General features: G+C 38.9%; 1 protein-coding gene across 1 annotated transcript; it reads left to right on the forward strand.

Moving 5' to 3' along the window:
• Positions 1-27,639, forward strand: LOC139767067 (uncharacterized). The gene is made up of 4 exons (XM_071696032.1): positions 1-174; positions 1,968-2,125; positions 15,038-15,206; positions 18,026-27,639. Exons 1-4 carry the CDS (start codon positions 1-3, stop codon positions 18,140-18,142), a joined length of 618 nt encoding a protein of 205 aa, XP_071552133.1. The 3' UTR covers positions 18,143-27,639.

A 27,639-nucleotide genomic window follows, 5' to 3' on the forward strand; every position in this document is an offset into this window, starting at 1 on the left:
ATGTGGGTGCGGGGGGGCAGCCTGGGGGGTGGCGTGTCTGGGGGAGCGGCAGTAGTGGGCGGTGGGGCAGTGGGCGGCGGTGGGCGGCCCATGTGGATCCCATACTGTTCGAACCCCGACCAGCGCAACATCTCAGCTGCCCCAGAGTTCGCAGGGAAGACCGACTGTCTCAAGGTAAGGTTGTGTCTGTCTACGTCTGCATCGGACAAGCTCTGTTGTTCACTATGTGAGCTGGTCTGCTCTAGCTTATGTGTTATGGCGTTGCTAGATATTTTTTTTTTTTCATTTCGCATGATCTTTTCAAAACCTCTTGTTTCCATATTACATATTAAATCAACTCTTTAGTGTAGAGAACTTTATACTATCACTTATTTTTTATATACTTGTTCGCTTGTGATTTATTAGACAGTCATGTCTTATCTGTCAAGCAACAGTTCACGCGGAAATGGAGAAAACTAAAACGCAGACTTGTACACAATTAAGATTCCGATTAACTGGATTATTTGGTGACAACGAACATATTTTTTAAATTAACTGACGTCGTTTAGCTCCACTTTCCCGTGAACATTACACGCCAGTCATGTCTCAATGCAGAATGGTGGGTTAGGTACTCTAAGGTTATATTATACTCTCACTCCCAGAAAGCAAAAATTGAACGAATCAATAAGGGGATCAGGGGGTAATGCCTGGTAAAGAAATACTCAGCCGTCACGAAAATTTGAAATTTGCAGGATAAGTCGTCATTTCTGATGTCTCACTGTTTTTTCATTTCTATGATGTTGCCTATCTGTATTATCTTAAGTTATAATAGGCTACGTGATGGCCACTGTTTTGATCGATTGGCCAGTACATGTCCTTATATTCCCCCTGCTTCAGTTTGAATTAACCCAGCAAGGGAAGAGGTAATCAATCTATTTAGACTAACGCATTATGATATGCCCTCTTTTAGGAAAATATTTGTTCAAAAAGTTATGGTACATAATTGTTTCTTTACCCTATAACGCATGTAGTAACACCGATACAACGTAAAGATAACGATCCTTTTAACTCTGCCTCGGTTCAGAGTGTCCCACCCCTCCAGTATGTTGGCCTACCCTGTCTCCCTATCCATCGAATAATTAGATTAAATGAGTCGATGACAATTTCTAACAGTCCAGGAGAGGGAGAGAGATTGAAAGTGAGGAAAACGTCTCAGGCATACAGGTTGAATCTCTTAAATTCGGCAACCTTTGAGACATGGGTATTGCCGGACCACAGAAAATGCCGGAAAACAGAACTTGACCCCTAAGGGAACCCTCTATGTAAACATATGACGCCAATACAAGGGCAGATTCATTAGCATTATACGCTAGTTCTTGGGCTAAGTTTTCCGCTATCATTAGCTATGCAGATTCATCCACATTACTGTGTCACAGTTTTGTGACGCGTAATTAATGTAACGAACGACCATAGCTTTGGTCGACTCTGGTTACTATGGTTGTTTTATTGTTATCGCCAAGGCAGCCATCCCATGCTAAGTCGCAACCTGCTCGTACACACTCTCTCTCGTCATATACGTATTGCTGTTGGTTGTTTGATGTAGAATTGGAGTTTTATCGATTCTTTTCATACGACGTTACACAGCAAGCTTCCGTGTCAGGACTACGCTATTCACCGCACACACAACGTACTAAAATTCCATGCCTCCACTTACACCAGTGTAACTATCCTTGCAAATATCCATAGTCTAGCTTTAGTTCTCTAAAAAAAAAAAAAAAAAAAAAAAACTTTGGCCTGCTCGATAAGCATCTCCTAAGAAATGTTTACACCATCACGGGGAAGCTTAAACCACTTTATAAGTGTACTATCTAATTCTGGACTCTTGGCCCCTTTCAAAGTTCTCCGAAACTTTAAACATTTCTGGCTTTCACTTTCAACAAAAAAGAAAAAAGAAATGAGTATTAGAAATGAACAAGACCGTTAATTAGCTCGCCTGCATTGTACACAGATTTTGGCGCCTCAAATCTGCTAACAGCGCCGCCCTGGTAGCAGATCCACAAACTAATGGCGGCAGATTCAAAACGTGCCGGACCATGGGAGTCATCGGACCACAGAGCGCCGAGTGCGGATTACAGAACTACAACCTGTAACAGTAGAATAAATAAAAAGATTGAAATTGAAAGCCACAAAAAAACTACTATCAAATGCATATGAAAGCCCTAGACATGCATACGTTCAGCATATGCATATGAAGGTCAATTGAATTCTGGTGCGTTATGTTTGGTTGGCAGTAAAGGTGAAATATATAAATTGGGAGAATTTAGAAACACACAGAAATGGAACTCAAGAATTACCACGACCCCCCGCCCCCCTCCCCACACAAAAAAAAAGTGATACATTCTATAAAAAAGAGAAAAATATGTAAGGTAGTACTTGGTGATAGCTATGAGGAATTTATCATGGTTGTAAAGCCAACACAATATCTTACTATCAACTACATACACTTTTACACAGTTGTAGCCCAAAGCCCCAACTATCATGGTTGTAAAGCCAACACAATATCTTACTATCAACTACATACACTTTTACACAGTTGTAGCCCAAAGCCCCAACTATCATGGTTGTAAAGCCAACACAATATCTTACTATCAACTACATACACTTTTACACAGTTGTAGCCCAAAGCCCCAACTATCATGGTTGTAAAGCCAACACAATATCTTAATATCAACTACATACACTTTTACACAGTTGTAGCCCAAAGCCAACACAATATCTTACTATCAACTACATACACTTTTACACAGTTGTAGCCCAAAGCCCCAACTATCATGGTTGTAAAGCCAACACAATATCTTACTATCAACTACATACACTTTTACACAGTTGTAGCCCAAAGCCCCAACTATCATGGTTGTAAAGCCAACACAATATCTTAATATCAACTACATACACTTTTACACAGTTGTAGCCCAAAGCCCCAACTATCATGGTTGTAAAGCCAACACAATATCTTACTATCAACTACATACACTTTTACACAGTTGTAGCCCAAAGCCCCAACTATCATGGTTGTAAAGCCAACACAATATCTTACTATCAACTACATACACTTTTACACAGTTGTAGCCCAAAGCCAACACAATATCTTACTATCAACTACATACACTTTTACACAGTTGTAGCCCAAAGCCCCAACTATCATGGTTGTAAAGCCAACACAATATCTTACTATCAACTACATACACTTTTACACAGTTGTAGCCCAAAGCCCCAACTATCATGGTTGTAAAGCCAACACAATATCTTACTATCAACTACATACACTTTTACACAGTTGTAGCCCAAAGCCCCAACTATCATGGTTGTAAAGCCAACACAATATCTTACTATCAACTACATACACTTTTACACAGTTGTAGCCCAAAGCCAACACAATATCTTAATATCAACTACATACACTTTTACACAGTTGTAGCCCAAAGCCCCAACTATCATGGTTGTAAAGCCAACACAATATCTTAATATCAACTACATACACTTTTACACAGTTGTAGCCCAAAGCCAACACAATATCTTAATATCAACTACATACACTTTTACACAGTTGTAGCCCAAAGCCAACACAATATCTTACTATCAACTACATACACTTTTACACAGTTGTAGCCCAAAGCCCCAACTATCATGGTTGTAAAGCCAACACAATATCTTAATATCAACTACATACACTTTTACACAGTTGTAGCCCAAAGCCCCAACTATCATGGTTGTAAAGCCAACACAATATCTTACTATCAACTACATACACTTTTACACAGTTGTAGCCCAAAGCCCCAACTATCATGGTTGTAAAGCCAACACAATATCTTAATATCAACTACATACACTTTTACACAGTTGTAGCCCAAAGCCCCAACTATCATGGTTGTAAAGCCAACACAATATCTTACTATCAACTACATACACTTTTACACAGTTGTAGCCCAAAGCCCCAACTATCATGGTTGTAAAGCCAACACAATATCTTAATATCAACTACATACACTTTTACACAGTTGTAGCCCAAAGCCCCAACTATCATGGTTGTAAAGCCAACACAATATCTTAATATCAACTACATACACTTTTACACAGTTGTAGCCCAAAGCCAACACAATATCTTACTATCAACTACATACACTTTTACACAGTTGTAGCCCAAAGCCCCAACTATCATGGTTGTAAAGCCAACACAATATCTTAATATCAACTACATACACTTTTACACAGTTGTAGCCCAAAGCCAACACAATATCTTAATATCAACTACATACACTTTTACACAGTTGTAGCCCAAAGCCCCAACTATCATGGTTGTAAAGCCAACACAATATCTTACTATCAACTACATACACTTTTACACAGTTGTAGCCCAAAGCCAACACAATATCTTAATATCAACTACATACACTTTTACACAGTTGTAGCCCAAAGCCCCAACTATCATGGTTGTAAAGCCAACACAATATCTTAATATCAACTACATACACTTTTACACAGTTGTAGCCCAAAGCCCCAACTATCATGGTTGTAAAGCCAACACAATATCTTAATATCAACTACATACACTTTTACACAGTTGTAGCCCAAAGCCCCAACTATCATGGTTGTAAAGCCAACACAATATCTTACTATCAACTACATACACTTTTACACAGTTGTAGCCCAAAGCCAACACAATATCTTAATATCAACTACATACACTTTTACACAGTTGTAGCCCAAAGCCCCAACTATCATGGTTGTAAAGCCAACACAATATCTTAATATCAACTACATACACTTTTACACAGTTGTAGCCCAAAGCCCCAACTATCATGGTTGTAAAGCCAACACAATATCTTACTATCAACTACATACACTTTTACACAGTTGTAGCCCAAAGCCCCAACTATCATGGTTGTAAAGCCAACACAATATCTTAATATCAACTACATACACTTTTACACAGTTGTAGCCCAAAGCCCCAACTATCATGGTTGTAAAGCCAACACAATATCTTACTATCAACTACATACACTTTTACACAGTTGTAGCCCAAAGCCCCAACTATCATGGTTGTAAAGCCAACACAATATCTTACTATCAACTACATACACTTTTACACAGTTGTAGCCCAAAGCCCCAACTATCATGGTTGTAAAGCCAACACAATATCTTACTATCAACTACATACACTTTTACACAGTTGTAGCCCAAAGCCCCAACTATCATGGTTGTAAAGCCAACACAATATCTTACTATCAACTACATACACTTTTACACAGTTGTAGCCCAAAGCCCCAACTATCATGGTTGTAAAGCCAACACAATATCTTAATATCAACTACATACACTTTTACACAGTTGTAGCCCAAAGCCCCAACTATCATGGTTGTAAAGCCAACACAATATCTTACTATCAACTACATACACTTTTACACAGTTGTAGCCCAAAGCCAACACAATATCTTACTATCAACTACATACACTTTTACACAGTTGTAGCCCAAAGCCAACACAATATCTTACTATCAACTACATACACTTTTACACAGTTGTAGCCCAAAGCCAACACAATATCTTACTATCAACTACATACACTTTTACACAGTTGTAGCCCAAAGCCCCAACTATCATGGTTGTAAAGCCAACACAATATCTTACTATCAACTACATACACTTTTACACAGTTGTAGCCCAAAGCCCCAACTATCATGGTTGTAAAGCCAACACAATATCTTACTATCAACTACATACACTTTTACACAGTTGTAGCCCAAAGCCCCAACTATCATGGTTGTAAAGCCAACACAATATCTTACTATCAACTACATACACTTTTACACAGTTGTAGCCCAAAGCCAACACAATATCTTACTATCAACTACATACACTTTTACACAGTTGTAGCCCAAAGCCCCAACTATCATGGTTGTAAAGCCAACACAATATCTTACTATCAACTACATACACTTTTACACAGTTGTAGCCCAAAGCCCCAACTATCATGGTTGTAAAGCCAACACAATATCTTACTATCAACTACATACACTTTTACACAGTTGTAGCCCAAAGCCCCAACTATCATGGTTGTAAAGCCAACACAATATCTTACTATCAACTACATACACTTTTACACAGTTGTAGCCCAAAGCCCCAACTATCATGGTTGTAAAGCCAACACAATATCTTACTATCAACTACATACACTTTTACACAGTTGTAGCCCAAAGCCCCAACTATCATGGTTGTAAAGCCAACACAATATCTTACTATCAACTACATACACTTTTACACAGTTGTAGCCCAAAGCCCCAACTATCATGGTTGTAAAGCCAACACAATATCTTACTATCAACTACATACACTTTTACACAGTTGTAGCCCAAAGCCCCAACTATCATGGTTGTAAAGCCAACACAATATCTTACTATCAACTACATACACTTTTACACAGTTGTAGCCCAAAGCCCCAACTATCATGGTTGTAAAGCCAACACAATATCTTACTATCAACTACATACACTTTTACACAGTTGTAGCCCAAAGCCAACACAATATCTTACTATCAACTACATACACTTTTACACAGTTGTAGCCCAAAGCCAACACAATATCTTACTATCAACTACATACACTTTTACACAGTTGTAGCCCAAAGCCCCAACTATCATGGTTGTAAAGCCAACACAATATCTTACTATCAACTACATACACTTTTACACAGTTGTAGCCCAAAGCCCCAACTATCATGGTTGTAAAGCCAACACAATATCTTACTATCAACTACATACACTTTTACACAGTTGTAGCCCAAAGCCAACACAATATCTTACTATCAACTACATACACTTTTACACAGTTGTAGCCCAAAGCCAACACAATATCTTACTATCAACTACATACACTTTTACACAGTTGTAGCCCAAAGCCAACACAATATCTTACTATCAACTACATACACTTTTACACAGTTGTAGCCCAAAGCCCCAACTATCATGGTTGTAAAGCCAACACAATATCTTACTATCAACTACATACACTTTTACACAGTTGTAGCCCAAAGCCCCAACTATCATGGTTGTAAAGCCAACACAATATCTTAATATCAACTACATACACTTTTACACAGTTGTAGCCCAAAGCCCCAACTATCATGGTTGTAAAGCCAACACAATATCTTACTATCAACTACATACACTTTTACACAGTTGTAGCCCAAAGCCAACACAATATCTTACTATCAACTACATACACTTTTACACAGTTGTAGCCCAAAGCCCCAACTATCATGGTTGTAAAGCCAACACAATATCTTACTATCAACTACATACACTTTTACACAGTTGTAGCCCAAAGCCAACACAATATCTTACTATCAACTACATACACTTTTACACAGTTGTAGCCCAAAGCCAACACAATATCTTACTATCAACTACATACACTTTTACACAGTTGTAGCCCAAAGCCCCAACTATCATGGTTGTAAAGCCAACACAATATCTTACTATCAACTACATACACTTTTACACAGTTGTAGCCCAAAGCCCCAACTATCATGGTTGTAAAGCCAACACAATATCTTAATATCAACTACATACACTTTTACACAGTTGTAGCCCAAAGCCAACACAATATCTTAATATCAACTACATACACTTTTACACAGTTGTAGCCCAAAGCCCCAACTATCATGGTTGTAAAGCCAACACAATATCTTAATATCAACTACATACACTTTTACACAGTTGTAGCCCAAAGCCCCAACTATCATGGTTGTAAAGCCAACACAATATCTTAATATCAACTACATACACTTTTACACAGTTGTAGCCCAAAGCCCCAACTATCATGGTTGTAAAGCCAACACAATATCTTACTATCAACTACATACACTTTTACACAGTTGTAGCCCAAAGCCAACACAATATCTTAATATCAACTACATACACTTTTACACAGTTGTAGCCCAAAGCCAACACAATATCTTAATATCAACTACATACACTTTTACACAGTTGTAGCCCAAAGCCCCAACTATCATGGTTGTAAAGCCAACACAATATCTTACTATCAACTACATACACTTTTACACAGTTGTAGCCCCAAGTACACCAACAGTTGCAACTACAGCATGAATACCATAGTTTGAATGGTAATTACTGTGTAACAGTGCAAACAACAGGTACATAGTGTAAATACCATTAATACGTCTTGTTGTTGATGGATAGAATGAAAAGAATAGGAAGTGCAGAATGTTTGTAGTTTATTTCTTGAAACTACAAAATAGAAAGTTTGTATGTTCAGTGGGGCATAGTCACACTCCCAGGCTAAAGAGAGTTCAAGGTATTGGTTGGAGAGGTATAAGTGTAATCATTCCAAGATAGTAGAGCTTCTGAAAGGATGCACAGTCAACTGGCAAACACATAGATAAAATCCCCCCAAAATATTTGGAAACTTTCTTTAAGAGGCTTATAGAATATTTTTAGTTTGATCTATTGGTTTCCAAGATCCTATGTGGAAACCAAAATGGGGTGAAAAAGGGATCTGAGACAAATCTATTACATCCCACACATAAGACACAAGTCCTAGCCACTTTCACAGTTGGAAATTAATGTGAAATTAATGTGTCAATATGAGCATCTTTTAAACAAGTAAAGAAAGAGGTACTGAAAGAAGTGAGTGGGTGAGTGGGAAGATCATAGGTATGAAAAAAAAAAAAATATATATATATATATATATATATATATATATATATATATATATATATATATATATATATATATATATATATAGGGGATAGGGGAGAAAGAATACTTCCCACATGTTCCATGCATGTTGTAGAAGACAACTAAAGGGGGCAGGAGTGAGGGGCTGGAAACCCTCCTGTCCTCGAATTTTCAATTTCTAAAAAGGCATACAGAGAAAGTCAAGCGGGGCATCTGAATGTGCATGGATGGAACCAAGATGAGAAGAAAGGAGAGATAGGTAGTATGTTTGAGGAAAGAAACCTGGATGTTCTGGCTGAGTGAAACGAAGCTCAAGGGGAAGAGTGGTTTGGTAAAGTCTTGGGAGTAAAGACAGGGGTTGGTGAGAGGATAAGAGCTAAGTACAGATTATGTGATAGAGTGTAAGAAAGTAACTTCTAGATTGATGTGGGCAAAACTGAAAGTGGATGGAGAGAGATGGGTGATTATTGGTGCCTATGCACCTGGTCATGAGAGGAAAGATCATGAGAGGCAAGTATTTTGGGAGCAGCTGAGTGTGTCAGCAGCTTTGATGCATGAGACCAGGTTTTAGTGATGGATGATTTAAATGCAAAGGTGAGTAATGTGGCAGTCGAGGGTATAATTGGTGTACATGGGATCTTCAGTGTTGTAAATGGAAATCGTGAAGAGCTTGTAGATTTGTGTGCTGAAAAAAGACTGGTGATTGGGAATACCTAGTTTGAATAGAGAGATATACATAAGTATATGTATGTGAGTAGGAGAGGTGGTCAAAGGACATTATTGGATTACATAATAATTAATAGGCATGTAAAAGAGAGACTTTTGGATGTGAATGTGCTGAGAGGGGCAGCTGGAGGGATGTCTGATCACTATCTTGTGGAGGTGAAGGTGAAGATTTTGTAGAGGTTTTCAAAAAAGTAGAGAGAATGTTAGGGAGAAGAGGGTGGTGACAGTAAGTAAGCTTAGACAGGAGACTTGTGTTAGGAAGCATCAGGAGAGATTGAGTGTAGAAAGGCAAAAGGTGAGAGCAAGTGATGTGAGGGGAGTGGATGAGGAATGGGATATTTGTAAGGATGCAGTGGTGGCTTGCACAAAAGATGCATGTGGCATGAGAAAGGTGGGAGGGGGGCAGACTAGAAAGGGTAGTGAGTGGTAGGATGAAGTAAATTTGTCAGTGAAAGAGAAAAGAGAGGCATTTGGATGATACTTGCAGAGAAGTAGTGGAAATGACTGGGAGATGTATAAAAGAAAGTGGCAGGATTAAGTATAATAATAGAGGATGCGTGGATCAGGTGTTCGCTTTGAGGAACATGTGTGAGAAATACTTAGAAAAGCAGATGGATTTGTATGTAGAATATATGTATCTGGAGAAGACATATGATAGGATTGATAGAGATGCTTTGTGGGAGGTATTGAGAGTATATGGTGTGGAAGGTAAGTTGCTAGAAGCAGTGAAATGTTTTTACCAAAGAAGTAAGTTGTGTATACGAGTAGGAAGAGAAGAGAGTGATTGGTTCTCAGTAAATGTTGGTTTGTGGCAGGTGTGTGTGATGTCCCCTTGGTTGTTTAATGTAGAATTGGAGTTTTATCGATTCTTTTCATACGACGTTACACAGCAAGCTTCCGTGTCAGGACTACGCTATTCACCGCACACACAACGTACTAAAATTCCATGCCTCCACTTACACCAGTGTAACTATCCTTGCAAATATCCATAGTCTAGCTTTAGTTCTCTAAAAAAAAAAAAAAAAAAATATATATATATATATATATATATTTTATTTATTTTATCATACTTTGTCGCTGTCTCCCGCGTTTGCGAGGTAGCGCAAGGAAACAGACGAAAGAAATGGCCCAACCCCCCCCCGCCATACACATGTATATACATACTTCCACACACGCAAATATACATACCTACACAGCTTTCCATGTTTTACCCCAGACGCTTCACATGCCTTGCTTCAATCCACTGACAGCACGTCAACCCCGGTATACCACATCGCTCCAATTCACTCTATTCCTTGCCCTCCTTTCACCCTCCTGCATGTTCAGGCCCCGATCACACAAAATCTTTTTCACTCCATCTTTCACCTCCAATTTGGTCTCCCTCTTCTCCTTGTTCCCTCCACCTCCGACACATATATCCTCTTGGTCAATCTTTCCTCACTCATCCTCTCCATGTGCCCAAACCACTTCAAAACACCCTCTTCTGCTCTCTCAACTACATTCTTTTTATTACCACACATCTCTCTTACCCTTTCATTATTTACTCAATCAAGCCACCTCACACCACATATTGTCCTCAAACATCTCATTTCCAGCACATCCATCCTCCTGCGCACAACTCTATCCATAGCCCACGCCTCGCAACCATACAACATTGTTGGAACCACTATTCCTTCAAACATACCCATTTTTGCTCTCCGAGATAATGTTTTCATCTTCCACACATTCTTCAGTGCTCCCAGAACCTTTGCTCCCTCCACAACCTGTGAGTCACTTCCACTTCCATGGTTCCATCCGCTACTAAGTTCACTCCCAGATATCTAAAACACCACTTCCTCCATTTTTTCTCCATTATAACTTACCTCCCAATTAACTTGTCCCTCAACCCTACTGAACCTAATAACCTTACTCTTATTCACATTTACTCTTAACTTTCTTCTTCCACACACTTTTCCAAACTCAGTCACCAGCTTCTGCAGTTTCTCACATGAATCAGCCACCAGCGCTGTATCATCAGCGAACAACAACTGACTCACTTCCCAAGCTCTCTCATCCCCAACAGACTTCATACTTGCCCCTCTTTCCAAAACTCTTGCATTCACCTCCCTAACAACCCCATCCATAAACAAATTAAACAACCATGGAGACATCACACACCCCTGCCGCAAACCTACATTCACTGAGAACCAATCACTTTCCTCTCTTCCTACACGTACACATGCCTTACATCCTCGATAAAAACTTTTCACTGCTTCTAACAACTTTCCTCCCACACCATATATTCTTAATACCTTCCACAGAGCATCTCTTATCAACTCTATCATATGCCTTCTCCAGATCCATAAATGCTACATACAAATCCATTTGCTTTTCTAAGTATTTCTCACATACATTCTTCAAAGCAAACACCTGATCCACACATCCTCTACCACTTCTGAAACCTCACTGCTCTTCCCCAATCTGATGCTCTGTACATGCCTTCACCCTCTCAATCAATACCCTCCATATAATTTACCAGGAATACTCAACAAACTTATACCTCTGTAATTTGAGCACTCACTCTTATCCCCTTTGCCTTTGTACAATGGCACTATCCCCTATATATATATATATTATATATATATATATAATATATATATAATATATATATATATTATATATATATATATCTATATATATATATATTATATATATATATATAATATATATATATATATATGTATGTAAGTAGGAGAGATGGCCAGAGAGCGTTATTGGATCACGTGTTAATTGATAGATGCGCAAGAGAGAAACTTTTGGATGTTAATGTGCTGAGAGGTGCAACTGGAGGGATGTCTGATCATTATCTTGTGGAGGCAAAGGTGAAGATTTGTAGAGGTTTTCAGAAAAGAAGAGAGAATGTTGGGGTGAAGAGAGTGGTGAGAGTGTGTGAGCTTGGGAAGGAGACTTGTGTGAGGAAGTACCAGGAGAGACTGGGTACAGAATGGAAAAAGGTGAGAACAAAGGAGGTAAGGGGAGTGGGGAAGGAATGGGATGTATTTAGGGAAGCAGTGATGGCTTGCGTAAAAGATGCTTGTGGCATGAGAAGCGTGGGAGGTGGGCAGATTAGAAAGGGTAGTGAGTGGTGGGATGAAGAAGTAAGATTATTAGTGAAAGAGAAGAGAGAGGCATTTGGACGATTTTTGCAGGGAAATAATGCAAATGAGTGGGAGCTGTATAAAAGAAAGAGGCAGGAGGTCAAGAGAAAGGTGCAGGAGGTGAAAAAGAGGGCAAATGAGAGTTGGGATGAGAGAGTATCATTAAATTTTAGGGAGCATAAAAAGATGTTTTGGAAGGAGGTAAATAAAGTGCGTAAGACAAGGGAACAAATGGGAACTTCAGTGAAGGGGGCTAATGGGGAGGTGATAACAAGTAGTGGTGATGTGAGAAGATGGAGTGAGTATTTTGAAGGTTTGTTGAATGTGTTTGATGATAGAGTGGCAGATATAGGGTGTTTTCGTCAAGGTGGTGTGCAAAGTGAGAGGGTTAGGGAGGAAGAGTTGGTAAACAGAGAAGAGGTAGTACAAGCTTTGCGGAAGATGAAAGCCGGCAAGGACACGGGTTTGGATGGCATTGCAGTGGAATTTATTAAAAAAGGGGGTGACTGTATTGTTGACTGGTTGGTAAGGTTATTTAATGTATGCATGATTCATGGTGAGGTGCCTGAGGATTGGCGGAATGCTTGCATAGTGCCATTGTACAAAGGCAAAGGGGACAAAGGTGAGTGCTCAAATTACAGAGGTATAAGTTCGTTGAGTATTCCTGGTAAATTATATGGGAGGGTATTGATTGAGAGGGTGAAGGCATGTACAGAGCATCAGATTGGGGAAGAGCAGTGTGGTTTCAGAAGTGGTAGAGGATGTGTGGATCAGGTGTTTGCTTTGAAGAATGTATGTGAGAAATACTTAGAAAAGCAAATGGATTTGTATGTAGCATTTATGGATCTGGAGAAGGCATATGATAGAGTTGATAGAGATGCTCTGTGGAAGGTATTAAGAATATATGGTGTGGGAGGCAAGTTGTTAGAAGCAGTGAAAAGTTTTTATCAAGGATGTAAGGCATGTGTACGTGTAGGAAGAGAGGAAAGTGATTGGTTCTCAGTGCATGTAGGTTTGCGGCAGGGGTGTGTGATGTCTCCATGGTTGTTTAATTTGTATATGGATGGGGTTGTTAGGGAGGTGAATGCAAGGGTTTTGGAAAGAGGGGCAAGTATGCAGTTTGTTGTGGATGAGAGAGCTTGGGAAGTGAGTCAGTTGTTGTTCGCTGATGATACAGCGCTGGTGGCTGATTCATGTGAGAAACTGCAGAAGCTGGTGACTGAGTTTGATAAAGTGTGTGAAAGAAGAAAGTTGAGAGTAAATGTGAATAAGAGCAAGGTTGTTTGGTACAGTAGGGTTGAGGGACAAGTCACTTGGGAGGTAAGTTTGAATGGAGAAAAACTGGAGGAAGTGAAGTGTTTTAGATATCTGGGAGTGGATTTGGCAGCAGATGGAACCATGGAAACAGAAGTGAATCATAGGGTGGAGGAGGGGGCAAAAATTCTGGGAGTGTTGAAGAATGTGTGGAAGTCGAGAACATTATCTCAGAAAGCAAAAATGGGCATGTTTGAAGGAATAGTGGTTCCGACAATGTTGTATGGTTGCGAGGCGTGGGCTATGGATAGAGTTGTGCAGAGGAGGGTGGATGTGCTGGAAATGAAATGTTTGAGGACAATATGTGGTGTGAGGTGGTTTGATTGAGTAAGTAATAATAGGGTAAGAGAGATGTGTGGTAATAAAAAGAGTATGGTTGAGAGAGCAGAAGAGGGTGTTTTGAAATGGTTTGGTCACATGGAGAGAATGAGTGAGGAAAGATTGACCAAGAGGATATATGTGTCAGAGGTGGAGGGAACGAGGAGAAGTGGGAGACCAAATTGGAGGTGGAAAGATGGAGTGAAAAAGATTTTGAGTGATCGGGGCCTGAACATGCAGGAGGGTGAAAGGCGTGCAAGGAATAGAGTGAACTGGAAAGATGTGGTATACTGGGGTTGACGTGCTGTCAATGAATTGAACCAGAGCGTGTGAAGCTTCTAGGGTAAACCATGGAAAGTTCTGTGGGGCCTGGATGTGGAAAGGGAGCTGTGGTTTCGGTGCATTATTACATGACAGCTAGAGACTGAGTGTGAACGAATGGGGCCTTTGTTGTCTTCCTAGCGCTACCTCGCGCACATTAGGGGGGGAGAGGGTTGTTATTTCATGTGTGGTGGGGTGGCAATGGGAATAAATAAAGGCAGACAGTATGAATTATGTACATGTGTATATATGTATATGTCTGTGTGTGTATATGTATGTATACGTTGAGATGTATAGGTATGTATATTTGCGTGTGTGGACGTGTATGTATATACATGTATATGTGGGTGGGTTGGGCCATTCTTTTGTCTGTTTCCTTGCGCTACCTCGCTAACATGGGGGACATCAACAAAGCAAAATAAATAAAATAAATGATCTTCAAAGATTATAAGGTGAGTTATTAAAAATCTAATCATTTACTGACAGGGAGCTCATTGACCTAAGGAATCTTATCAACGTAATGGAAAGTAGTTTAGACACAAAGACCTGGATCCTGGATGAGCTGACGGAGAAGCAGTTGCTTGCTGCAATCAATGATGACTCCAACTCTTGCAATGAAACAAATGAGTCTGCTTGTTCTGAAGCTGAGTCTGTGGTGAGTCCATGTTCTCTAAGGTCAAGCTTGTGATGAATCCATGAGTTTGAATTTGATGCTGTTTGTGGTGAGTGTGTATGTTCATATTCCATGTTGTTTGTGTTGAGTGTTTATGTTCAGATTTCAAGCTGATTTTGTGATGAGTCCATGTTCTTAGCTTTCATGTACATCAGTAGTGAGTCCATGTGTTCAGTTCTACGTAAAATCTTTGTTGAGTCCATGTGCTTGGATTCCATGTTGAGTTTGCATGTAAACACACTCTTTTCAGTGCATGTGTTTTGCTTTCCTGCTGAGTCTGATAAGTTCATGTATCAGGATTCTATGTTAAATCTTTGTATTCAGTACATGCACTGTTTTGAGTGTATGTGAAAAGTTTATAGTGAATACCTATGCAATGAATGTAAAAACTGATAGTAAAAGAATGTTCTGAGTCCATATTTAAGGTTGTCTCATTGTTTTCAAGAGAGATTACTTTATGTTTATCTTTCCATCTATCCATCCAAAGTGTAATGTACTTTAGTGTCACAAAACAGTGAACTATGAAGAATGTCCAGCAGATGAATTAGTCCTAGAACTAAATAAAAAGAAAAATTAAAGAACCAACAGTAAGACATGTTTGGCTTTTAAAAGCAAATGTTACATCATATTTTCTCCCTGCAAATGACATTTGATCTGTTAACCTTATCGCAGTTAATCTTTCTACAGAAACTTCAAAGAAATTTACACTTGACAATATAAAATGTTTCAAATGTGTTACAGACATTAAATTTACCTCGTGGCATATGGTGACCCTTGAAAATGAGATCAAAGTCTTCAAAATTTTATCAGTTGCTGAGAGTTTCCTTGACATGTAAGAACAACAGGGAAATTTCACTCGAGCATGAAATAAATCGTTTCAAAGGTTTCACATATATCAGATATACCTCAAGTCATCTGGTAAATCTTGTAAATAAGAGCGAAGTCATCATAACTTGATCAGATTTAAGATCTTTTAGACATGTAAGATGTAATTAACACAGCCTCAGTTACAACTACATTATCATATTCCTTAAGTAAATACAGTTATTTTCATATATTACCCCAGGATCTCCTTCTGAAAGTGTCCTGTTGTTAACCCAGGACCCCCTTTTCCTGGAGCTCCAAGGCTGCACTATAGTATACACAGTAGCTGGGACAGGATGGACCTCTTTAGAGTCTAGTAACACTAAAGTAACTATATGAACATGGAATCAGCTGGTATGAATTACCATGTTCTTAACCAGCAGCAAACTACCACAGTCTCTGTTGCCAGTACTTCGCACAGGATTACCCTTCTATTTACTGCCGTGATCCCAACTATCATGGTTGTAAAGCCAACACAATATCTTAATATCAACTACATACACTTTTACACAGTTGTAGCCCAAAGCCCCAACTATCATGGTTGTAAAGCCAACACAATATCTTACTATCAACTACATACACTTTTACACAGTTGTAGCCCAAAGCCAACACAATATCTTACTATCAACTACATACACTTTTACACAGTTGTAGCCCCAAGTACACCAACAGTTGCAACTACAGCATGAATACCATAGTTTGAATGGTAATTACTGTGTAACAGTGCAAACAACAGGTACATAGTGTAAATACCATTAATACGTCTTGTTGTTGATGGATAGAATGAAAAGAATAGGAAGTGCAGAATGTTTGTAGTTTATTTCTTGAAACTACAAAATAGAAAGTTTGTATGTTCAGTGGGGCATAGTCACACTCCCAGGCTAAAGAGAGTTCAAGGTATTGGTTGGAGAGGTATAAGTGTAATCATTCCAAGATAGTAGAGCTTCTGAAAGGATGCACAGTCAACTGGCAAACACATAGATAAAATCCCCCCAAAATATTTGGAAACTTTCTTTAAGAGGCTTATAGAATATTTTTAGTTTGATCTATTGGTTTCCAAGATCCTATGTGGAAACCAAAATGGGGTGAAAAAGGGATCTGAGACAAATCTATTACATCCCACACATAAGACACAAGTCCTAGCCACTTTCACAGTTGGAAATTAATGTGAAATTAATGTGTCAATATGAGCATCTTTTAAACAAGTAAAGAAAGAGGTACTGAAAGAAGTGAGTGGGTGAGTGGGAAGATCATAGGTATGAAAAATATAGAGAAATGGGACATAACTCTTATTACTGTTTGTCAAACAAGAGAATATACAAGAAACTTTTAAGTGGGACATGTACATTTACAGCTATAAAAGATAAAGTATTTATAGAGAAATGGGACATAGCCGTTATTACTGTTTGTCAAACAAGAGAATATGCAAGAGACTTTTAAGTGGGACGTGTACATCTACAGTTATAAAAGTTAAAGTATTAGTTGGAAAAAGGGTAAAGTGTTTTTGTTGGCCATGTGGTGCTTCTCCTATGGAATATGTAGACCTCAGGGTAATTGTATCTCACAACTCTCACAAACTTTCTTGTGGCACAAACTTATCATTGTCCAGCTCATGCTTCTCATACATTGCTCATAGTACTTCTCATAGGTTGTCTATGCTTTATATCACCAATATTAAGAGAATTATTAACAGGAAAATACTTGGAGTAATCAATTTAGAAATACAGAGTAATTGAGGCAAAGTGAGCTTGATAATAAGGGAGTAAATACACAAGATAGGTGCAAATATGGGTAATGTAGAGACATGCAGTGATTGTTATTTAGTGGAGATATTGCAAAATGCACTGTGCTTTAAATACAGGAGCTAGCTTGTTAGTAAGAAAAGGAACCAGATAGTTCATGTACATGCGTAACACTAACTCTTAGTGGTTTTCCAGGGAGAAGAGAGTGTCAACACTGTTCGATGGCGACGTTGTCTCTGTTGGACTGTGACGTCCATTGTCCTTATCTTTCTTGGGACACTCATGGGGATACTTATGGCCTTCCTCACCTAGCAGCTACTCCAGTTACCTGGCTTTCCTTATTTTCCTGAAATAATATTCCATTTCTTTTGAATTTATTTTAAAGCAACCAATATTTGTCAAGCCCTCTTAACCACTTTTGATTAGATTTGTTGTTGGGAAGATTAACTTTTTTTTTTGAAAGATTTAGTTTATCAGGATATAAAGAATTTCTTAAATATCTCTAAAAGTTCATCGTAAACTATTTACTTGATCAGTTTTCATGAAACTCTTACTTAGATGCCACATTCTGTACATAAAAACATTCATTAAAATAAATGATAAATGTATTTTTCCCCATTTCTTGCAGGTTTTGAATTCTTCTCTGCTTGACTATATGTTCACTAAGCTCTGCCATAAAGATGCAAGTAATCATGAACCATACTTTTTTGTCTTAATCCCATCAGGTAAGAGCACAGTAATGACATGGAATGACCACAAAGATAATCAGTCCCTGGCAAATGTAGGGCCTTAGTTGAACATGCATTTCTTGTTCGGTTGCTGTAACTCAGTCTTAACCTTCAATGTCTTCTCACTCATAGTAGTAATGATGGCTTTAGCCAATAAATCTTTAGGCCTTCATCCTCTGATGGCTCTGGTCACCCCTGGGGGTCTCCAGCCTTTGCTCAGTTGCTATGTAATCCAGCATTATAGTCAACTTGTGTTCAGGTTCTGCATTCCAAAAAACTAATGTTTCACAAGTTTTCATATTGATAAACCTCTCAGACATGTTAGAGGACATTTGTGATAATATGAAGTGGCATAGTTTTTCATTAAACTTGGGTAGCGGAACAAAGAATTTTACTATGAAACTGTATGATAAAAGCATTTTCAAATTGTTATTCTAAGAGTGCATCTAGGGTGCAAAATATTTGCTCATACACCAACTTATAACTGTTATTATGGTAATTTGCAGCACTATACATGGCTGCTTGTTAATGCACAAATATAGATCTGTGATTGTTTTGCCACTAGTTAGAGGATGATAGTTATGCCAGTGTCTCATGTGTAAGTAGTAGAATATTGATAATTCTGTGTGGCAGGCTAAGTGATAAAGACATCATTTATTCTGAGCTAAGCTCCATGTGTGCTTTTACCTTGGTGAAAATATTTTCTAAGAATATAATGTCTTAAATCATATAGAGACTAATATTTTCTAAGAATATAATGTCTTAAATCATATAGAGACTAATAAGTTTTTACGAGAATTTTGATTAATTTGATATGATCGGCCATTTGTTGTAAGATATCTGATCAGGAGGTCGAAACATATATAATTTTACTTATGTTTACCATGTAACATAGGCCTTAATACAAATAGAATTACATGAGGTACTGACAAGTTAAACTAGTTTTGCCTTATTCAAAGTAGAACTGTCTCCTTGTTGCTGTCTATCAAACATTAAAACTGAAAAATTACAACCCATTTAATATGTTAGTGCAAGAAATATTTTCAGTTTGCATACATTTTTTTGTCTCCAGATTTAATGACAGATAAAAATGTGTTTAGTCCTGCCACAAGGATAACTGGTAGTTTTGTACTGAACATATATTGGATTTCTTTCAACTCAGAACATAAGGAATATCATAAAAAAATCCATTACTTCATACATCCCAAAACTTTACCATTTAAATTTTTTTGAAAAGCATAATGTTAAGAAAATACTTGTTGGCTGTGGTCCACTCTGGTTTGTGAAAGGTACTTTGCTGGTACTTCTTAGGTATCTGGAAAGGTTAGGCACCTAGTCAGATAACCTAGATGCAGTGGGTGACAAACAAAATCGCATGGTGCCTGCCACTGAGCAATATTTGTATAAAAATGAAAAAATTAATGTCAGATTCAGTATAAGAAATATTGAAATAATAAACTCCCACCTTAGAAGCACTGTACCCCTCAACAGAATGTCATTTCTCTGTAACACACACCTCACCCACATCCACAGGAAACTGAACTGAGTAGCTATCTACTCTGGTTATTGCTCAAATTTTTATCTGGACATTGGAGTTCTTTCAAGTCTTTCTGGATTCTCTGTACTGAATGGTTCTGAATGCTTGTGTAAGGTTCCAGAGTTGTTTCATGCACTGATAAACTCATTTTAGGTTTCAGATCTGCTGACCTTCAAGTAGCAAGAAGCAGTTTAAGAATATTAGCTAAAAAGGAACTTTATGTAGTTTGAGAAAATAGCAAATTTCATATATTTCAACTTTCAATTTTTGGTATCCAAGTCTGTAGGAAATGGACGCTAAAATCATACATTAATATTTATATATGAGTTTGAGGTCCCCCATAATCAAAAAGAGTGATTAAGTTACAAACTAGTGTTCACTTTCCTTCTAAAAACCTATTTCTAAGTGAAAAGTGCATATTGTAAGAAAAATGCTGTTACAAGCAGTGAAATTTTCATGTACAGTCTACAGGTGCAGTTGAGATATTACTATTACTTTTACATAAATGACCAGAGATATATGTATTATGCTGCCTTGATCACATGGAATACAGGTTAACTGTGGGATTAGCTGGGGGTAATAATATGATATCCACTGTTATAGAAAAGGGTGGTTGTATGGATATCACCAGTACCACAAAATTTTCATAATAAAGTACAGGATTTTCATTTAGAGTATAATTCTGTTTAGATGTTATCTCCATAAGAAAAGATGTGCACAGGAATTGGCCAAGATATAAGTACCTGTAAGTAAAATTTTGGTGACAGGATGAATGAGAAAGTATGCTGGTTAGTATTATAAACCTTCAAAATCCAATTGATGAATCAAAGATCTTGTCTGATTCAATTTGCTTTAAATTTTGGAGAAAAATTATATATATATTTATATATAGTGCCATTGTACAAAGGCAAAGGGGATAAGAGTGAGTGCTCAAATTACAGAGGTATAAGTTTGTTGAGTATTCCTGGTAAATTATATGGGAGGGTATTGATTGAGAGGGTGAAGGCATGTACAGAGCATCAGATTGGGGAAGAGCAGTGTGGTTTCAGAGGTGGTAGAGGATGTGTGGATCAGGTGTTTGCTTTGAAGAATGTATGTGAGAAATACTTAGAAAAGCAAATGGATTTGTATGTAGCATTTATGGATCTGGAGAAGGCATATGATAGAGTTGATAGAGATGCTCTGTGGAAGGTATTAAGAATATATGGTGTGGGAGGCAAGTTGTTAGAAGCAGTGAAAAGTTTTTATCAAGGATGTAAGGCATGTGTACGTGTAGGAAGAGAGGAAAGTGATTGGTTCTCAGTGAATGTAGGTTTGCGGCAGGGGTGTGTGATGTCTCCATGGTTGTTTAATTTGTTTATGGATGGGGTTGTTAGGGAGGTGAATGCAAGAGTTTTGGAAAGAGGGGCAAGGATGAAGTCTGTTGTGGATGAGAGAGCTTGGGAAGTGAGTCAGTTGTTGTTCGCTGATGATACAGCGCTGGTGGCTGATTCATGTGAGAAACTGCAGAAGCTGGTGACTGAGTTTGGTAAAGTGTGTGAAAGAAGAAAGCAAACCATTTCAAAACACCCTCTTCTGCTCCCTCAACCACAATCTTTTTATTACCACAAATCTCTCTTACCCTTTCATTACTTACTCGATCAAACCACCTCATACCACATATTGTCCTTAAACATCTCATTTCCAGAACATCCACCCTCCTTCACACAACTCTATCTATAGCCCACACCTCGCAACCATATAACATTGTTGGAACCACTATTCTGTCAAACATACCCATTTTTGCTTTCCAAAATAATGTTCTCGCCTTCCACACATTTTTCAACACTCCCAGAACTTTCGCCCCCTCCCCCACCCTGTGACTCACTTCTGCTTCCATGGTTCCATCCACTGCCAAATCCACTCCCAGATATCTAAAACATTTCACTTCCTCCAGTTTTTCTCCATTCAAACTTACCTCCCAACTGACTTGTCCCTCAACCCTACTGTACCTGATAACCATGCTCTTCTTCATATTTTTATTTATTTATTTTGCTTTGTCGCTGTCTCCCACATTTGTGAGGTAGCGCAAGGAAACAGAAGAAAGAAATGGCCCAACCCACCCACATACACATGTATATACACACACGTCCACACACGCAAATATACATACCTATACATCTCAATGTACACATATATATACACACACAGACACATACATATATACCCATGCACACAATTCACACTGTCTGCCTTTATTCATTCCCATCGCCACCTCGCCACACATGAAATACCATCCCCCTCCCCCTCATTTGTGCGAGGTAGCGCTAGGAAAAGATAACAAAGGCCCCATTCGTTCACACTCAGTCTCCAGCTGTCATGCAATAATGCCCGAAACCACAGCTCCCTTTCCACATCCAGGCCCCACACAATTTTCCATGGTTTACCCCAGACGCTTCACATGCCTTTATTCAATCCAATGACAGCACATCAACCCCGGTATACCACATCGATCCAATTCACTCTATTCCTTACCCGCCTTTCACCCTCCTGCATGTTCAGGCCCCGATCACTCAAAATCTTTTTCACTCCATCTTTCCACCTCCAATTTGGTCTCCCACTTCTCCTTGTTCCCTCCACCTCTGACACATATATCCTCTCTTGGTCAATCTTTCCTCACTCATTCTCTCCATGTGCCCAAACCATTTCAAAACACCCTCTTCTGCTCTCTCAACCACGCTCTTTTTATTTCCACACATCTCTCTTACCCTTACATTACTTACTCGATTAAACCACTCACACCACACATTGTCCTCAAACATCTCATTTCCAGCACATCCACCCTCCTGCGCACAACTCTATCCATAGCCCACGCCTCGCAACCATACAACATTGTTGGAACCACTATTCCTTCAAACATACCCATTTTTGCTTTCCGAGATAATGTTCTCGACTTCCACACATTCTTCAATGCTCCCAGGAATTTCGCACCCTCCCCCACCCTATGATTCACTTCCGCTTCCATGGTTCCATCCGCTGCCAGATCCACTCCCAGATATCTAAAACACTTTACTTCCTCTAGTTTTTCTCCATTCAAACTTACCTCCCAATTGACTTGACCCTCAACCCTACTGTACCTAATAACCTTGCTCTTATTCACATTTACTCTTAACTTTCTTCTTTCACACACTTTACCAAACTCAGTCACCAGCTTCTGCAGTTTCTCACATGAATCAGCCACCAGCGCTGTATCATCAGCGAACAACAACTGACTCACTTCCCAAGCTCTTTCATCCACAACAGACTTCATACTTGCCCCTCTTTCCAAAGCTCTTGCATTTACCTCCCTAACAACCCCATCCATAAACAAATTAAACAACCATGGAGACATCATACACCCCTGCCGCAAACCTACATTCACTGAGAACCAATCACTTTCCTCTCTTCCTACACGTACACATGCCTTACATCCTCGATAAAAACTTTTCACTGCTTCTAAGAACTTGCCTCCCACACCATATATTCTTAATACCTTCCACAGAGCATCTCTATCAACACTATCATATGCCTTCTCCAGATCCATAAATGCTACATACAAATCCATTTGCTTTTCTAAGTATTTCTCACATACATTCTTCAAAGCAAACACCTGATCCACACATCCTCTACCACTTCTGAAACCACACTGCTCTTCCCCAATCTGATGCTCTGTACATGCCTTCACCCTCTCAATCAATACCCTCCCATATAATTTACCAGGAATACTCAACAAACTTATACCTCTGCAATTTGAGCACTCACTCTTATCCCCTTTGCCTTTGTACAATGGCACTATGCACGCATTCCGCCAATCCTCAGGCACCTCACCATGAGTCATATATACATTAAATAACCTTACCAACCAGTCAACAATACAGTCACCCCCTTTTTTAATAAATTCTACTGCAATACCATCCAAACCTGCTGCCTTGCTGGCTTTCATCTTCCGCAAAGCTTTTGCTACCTCTTCTCTGTTTACCAAATCATTTTCCCTCCACCTCTGACACATAAATCCTCTTTGTCAATCTTTCCTCAGTCATTCTCTCCATATGTCCAAACCATTTCAACACACCCTCTTCTGCTTTCTCAACCACACTCTTTTTATTTCCACACATCTCTCTTACCCTTTCATTACTGTTTCCTTCAATAGTGAGGTATTGCATGTTCATATCAAAACAGCACACATTCGAGTTGCCAACATTCCGACACTAATCATGTGATGCTGCAGTTTTCCAAGTATTATTGCTTTGTTGAGTTTGCCAAATATTACTTGGGTTTTTGCTCTTTGAAACAAAACCCAAAGTAATACCTGTGGAAGAGGGGAAAATGAACCAACATTGTGGCATAGTGCACGTGGGTCAAGTTTTAAAATTAGCTTGGAAGAGTCTGTAAGTTGGACAGCTTTCAACTAAACTCTGTGGCATTTATGGATATGGAGAACCATATGATAGGGTTGATAGAGATTCTTTGTGAAAGGTCTTAAGAATATATGATGTGGGAGGTAAGCTGCTAGAAGCAGAGAAGGTTTTATCAAGGGTGTAAGTCATGAGTAATGAGTAAGAAGAGAGGACAGTGAATGGTTCCCAGTAAAGGTCGGTATATAGCAGGGGTGTGTGATGTCACCATGGTTGTTTAATTAGTTTATGGATGGGGTGGTGAGGGAGGTGAATGCAAGAGTCTTGGAGAGAGGAGTGTGTATGCAGTCTAATGGGGATGAAAGAGCTTAGGATGTGAGTCAATTGTAGTTCGCCGATGATACAGCACTGGTGGGTGGTGACTGAGTTTGGAAGAGTGCGGAAGAAGAAAGTTAAGAGTAAATGTGAATAAAAGCAAGGTTATTAGGTACAGCTGGGTTGAGGGACAAGTAATTTGGTTTGTAAATTTGATTGGAGAAAATTGGAGGAAGTGAAGTGTTTTAGATATCTGGGAGTGGACTTGGCAGTGAATGGAACAATGTAAGTGAAAGTGAGTCATAGGGTGGGGAAGGGGGCGATTGTTCTTGGAGCGATGAAGAACGTGTGGAAAGAGAGAGCTTTATCTCCGAGAGGAAAAATGGTATGTTTGAAGGAATATTAGTTTCAGTAATATTATATGGTTGCAAAGCATGGGCTACAGATAGGGTTGTGCAGAGAGGGTGGATGTGTTGTAATGAAATGTCTGAGGACTATATTTGGTGTGAGGTAGTTTGATCGAGTAAGTAATGAAAAGGTGAGGGAGATGAGTGGTAGTAAAAAGAGGTAGTAAAGGTAGGTAGTAAAAAGAGGTAGTAAAGAGAGCAGGTGTGTTGAAATAGTATGAACATATAGAGAGACTGAGTGAGTAAAGGTTGACAGAGAGGGTAGATGTGTCAAAAGTGAAGGGAACAAGGGGAAGCAGGAGACCAAGTTGGAGTTGGAAGGATTGAGTGAAAACGATTTTGAGCATTTGGGGTCTAAACATGCAGGTGGATGACAGGTGTGCATGGAATAGAGTGAATTGGAATGATGTGGTCAATGTTTTGTCAGTGGACTGAATCAGGGCATGTGAAACATCCGGAATAAACCATGGAAATGTGCATGGAGCCTAGATGTGGATAGGAAGCCATGGTTTCGGTGCATTACATATGACAGCTCGTGTATGGATGTGAGCCCTGCGGATGAAACCTTTCTTCATCTGTTTCCTGGCCCTACCTCACTGACATGGGGGCAGAGATCAGGTGCGGAGGAAAAGAAGAGAACGTACGTTATCTTTTTTCTGTTTCTTGATGCATTTGTGCTGTTTCCTGTAGGGCAGGGTGGTGTTGGGAATGAATGAAGGTGAGCAAGTATGAATACGTACAATGAATATAGCGCTACCTCGCAAGCGCACGGGGAGAGGGGGGTGCCATTTCATGTGTGGTGGGGTGGCGATGGGAATGAATGAAGGCAGCAAGTATGAATATGCACATTTGTATATATGTATATGTCTGTGTATGTATGTATACATTGAAATGTATAGGTATGTATATGTGCTTGTGTGGGCATTTATGTATATAAATGTGTACGTGGGTGGGTTGAGCCATTCTTTCGTCTGTTTCCTTGTGCTACCTCGCTAATGCGGGAGACAGCGACAAAGTATAATAAATATGTACATACATACATATACTTTTCTTTCATACTTGTTTGCCATTTTCTGCTTTAGCGAGATAATGGAAGAGACAAAGAAAGGCTTCATTCATCCACTTCCATTCTCTAGCTGAGATGTATAGTGCACCAAAACCACAGCTCCCAAACGCTGTCAAGCACCACAAACCTTTCCTTGGTTTCCTTTGGGTGCTTCAGTCTATTGATAGCACATTGTCCCCTGTGTATTACATCATTCCAATTTACTCCATCACGAGTGCATCTTTCACCATCTGGCATGTTCAGACCATGAGCATACAGAATGGTTTTTACTTCATCCTTCCATCTCTAGCTTGGAACCTCATAAAGTTAGAAAGGAATTTTATCAAAGGAAGTACAACATCCGAGTCTTGATTAATGGAGCCTGATTTAACCCCTACACTTGGAACATTTCAAAACTGGACCAAATAGTCCAGTTTTGAGATTAGTCTGAGTCTGGGAAATTTTGGTTTTTCTCCCACAAGCTTAAATGTCTAAATCCTGACATCCATGTAAATCAATTTGGGAAGATGCACAGTATTTGAAAATTATTTGTTAATGGTAGATGTAGTACATGTTTTAAAGCAGGAGAGGCAAGTGTAACTATTTATGTAAATCATGTTAAAACAATAGTTTGAAAAGATACTTCAAACATTGATGGTAAATACATGCTGATAGTGAACCAGTTTTTATGCTCCAAGAAATAGTGTATTTGATTATCTTGCATGTTACATATTTATAAAAAATTTTGAGAATATCTTGGTAGTTATGAATTTATGTAACTGCTGAATCCACATTCAGGGTGCAGTATATGAAGGTAGTGCAAAATGTGATTAATGTTAAAATAACATTTGTAAGAAGGAAGGAGCACTTCAAACAAGTTTAAAATGTCAAAGCATCTTCTCTGTAAACTTGAATAAAAGAATCATCGAATGGAAAAGTGCTAAGACTTGTGCTGTAAATAGTTCTCAATACTTTATTTTTTCAAGTGATATTCATTAAGCCTGATTTAGAGTCTGACAGTTTACCAGATGCCTGCACTAGTCATGATCAAAGTAGCATCTTGATTTGGTCATTCACATCATAGCTGTAGAAAGTCCAGGCCAGCTTCCAATCCTAGTTCATTAAATAAAATTGTAGTGATTATATTTTTGTAAAGTGGATATATTTACTTCTACAGTTATGTAGAACATTTTCTTTGGTATGCTGGAGTAACATTATTTTGATTAGAACTAGGCTAAGATTCTGTGCCCCACCTACCATTGTGGAGGTTGGTGTGTGTACCTGCAAGAACTAGGGCCATAAAGGTGTGATGTGCAACCATACACCATGCTCACCAGAAGCCCATTATAATGGAAACTTAACTAGTGATTGTATAGATATTGTGAATACAAAATAGAGGTTAAA

Source organism: Panulirus ornatus, chromosome 59 (assembly GCF_036320965.1).
Source record: "Panulirus ornatus isolate Po-2019 chromosome 59, ASM3632096v1, whole genome shotgun sequence".
In the NCBI taxonomy this organism is placed as follows: Eukaryota; Metazoa; Arthropoda; class Malacostraca; order Decapoda; family Palinuridae; genus Panulirus; species Panulirus ornatus.

Coding starts and splice junctions, on each gene's coding strand:
- LOC139767067 (XM_071696032.1), top strand. CDS start 1: ATGTGGGTGCGGGGGGGCAGCCTGGGGGGTGGCGTGTCTGGGGGAGCG. Junction 2,126..15,037: donor GGATTACAGAACTACAACCT/GTAACAGTAGAA, acceptor ATTTACTGACAG/GGAGCTCATTGACCTAAGGA. Junction 15,207..18,025: donor GTTCTGAAGCTGAGTCTGTG/GTGAGTCCATGT, acceptor GTGGTTTTCCAG/GGAGAAGAGAGTGTCAACAC.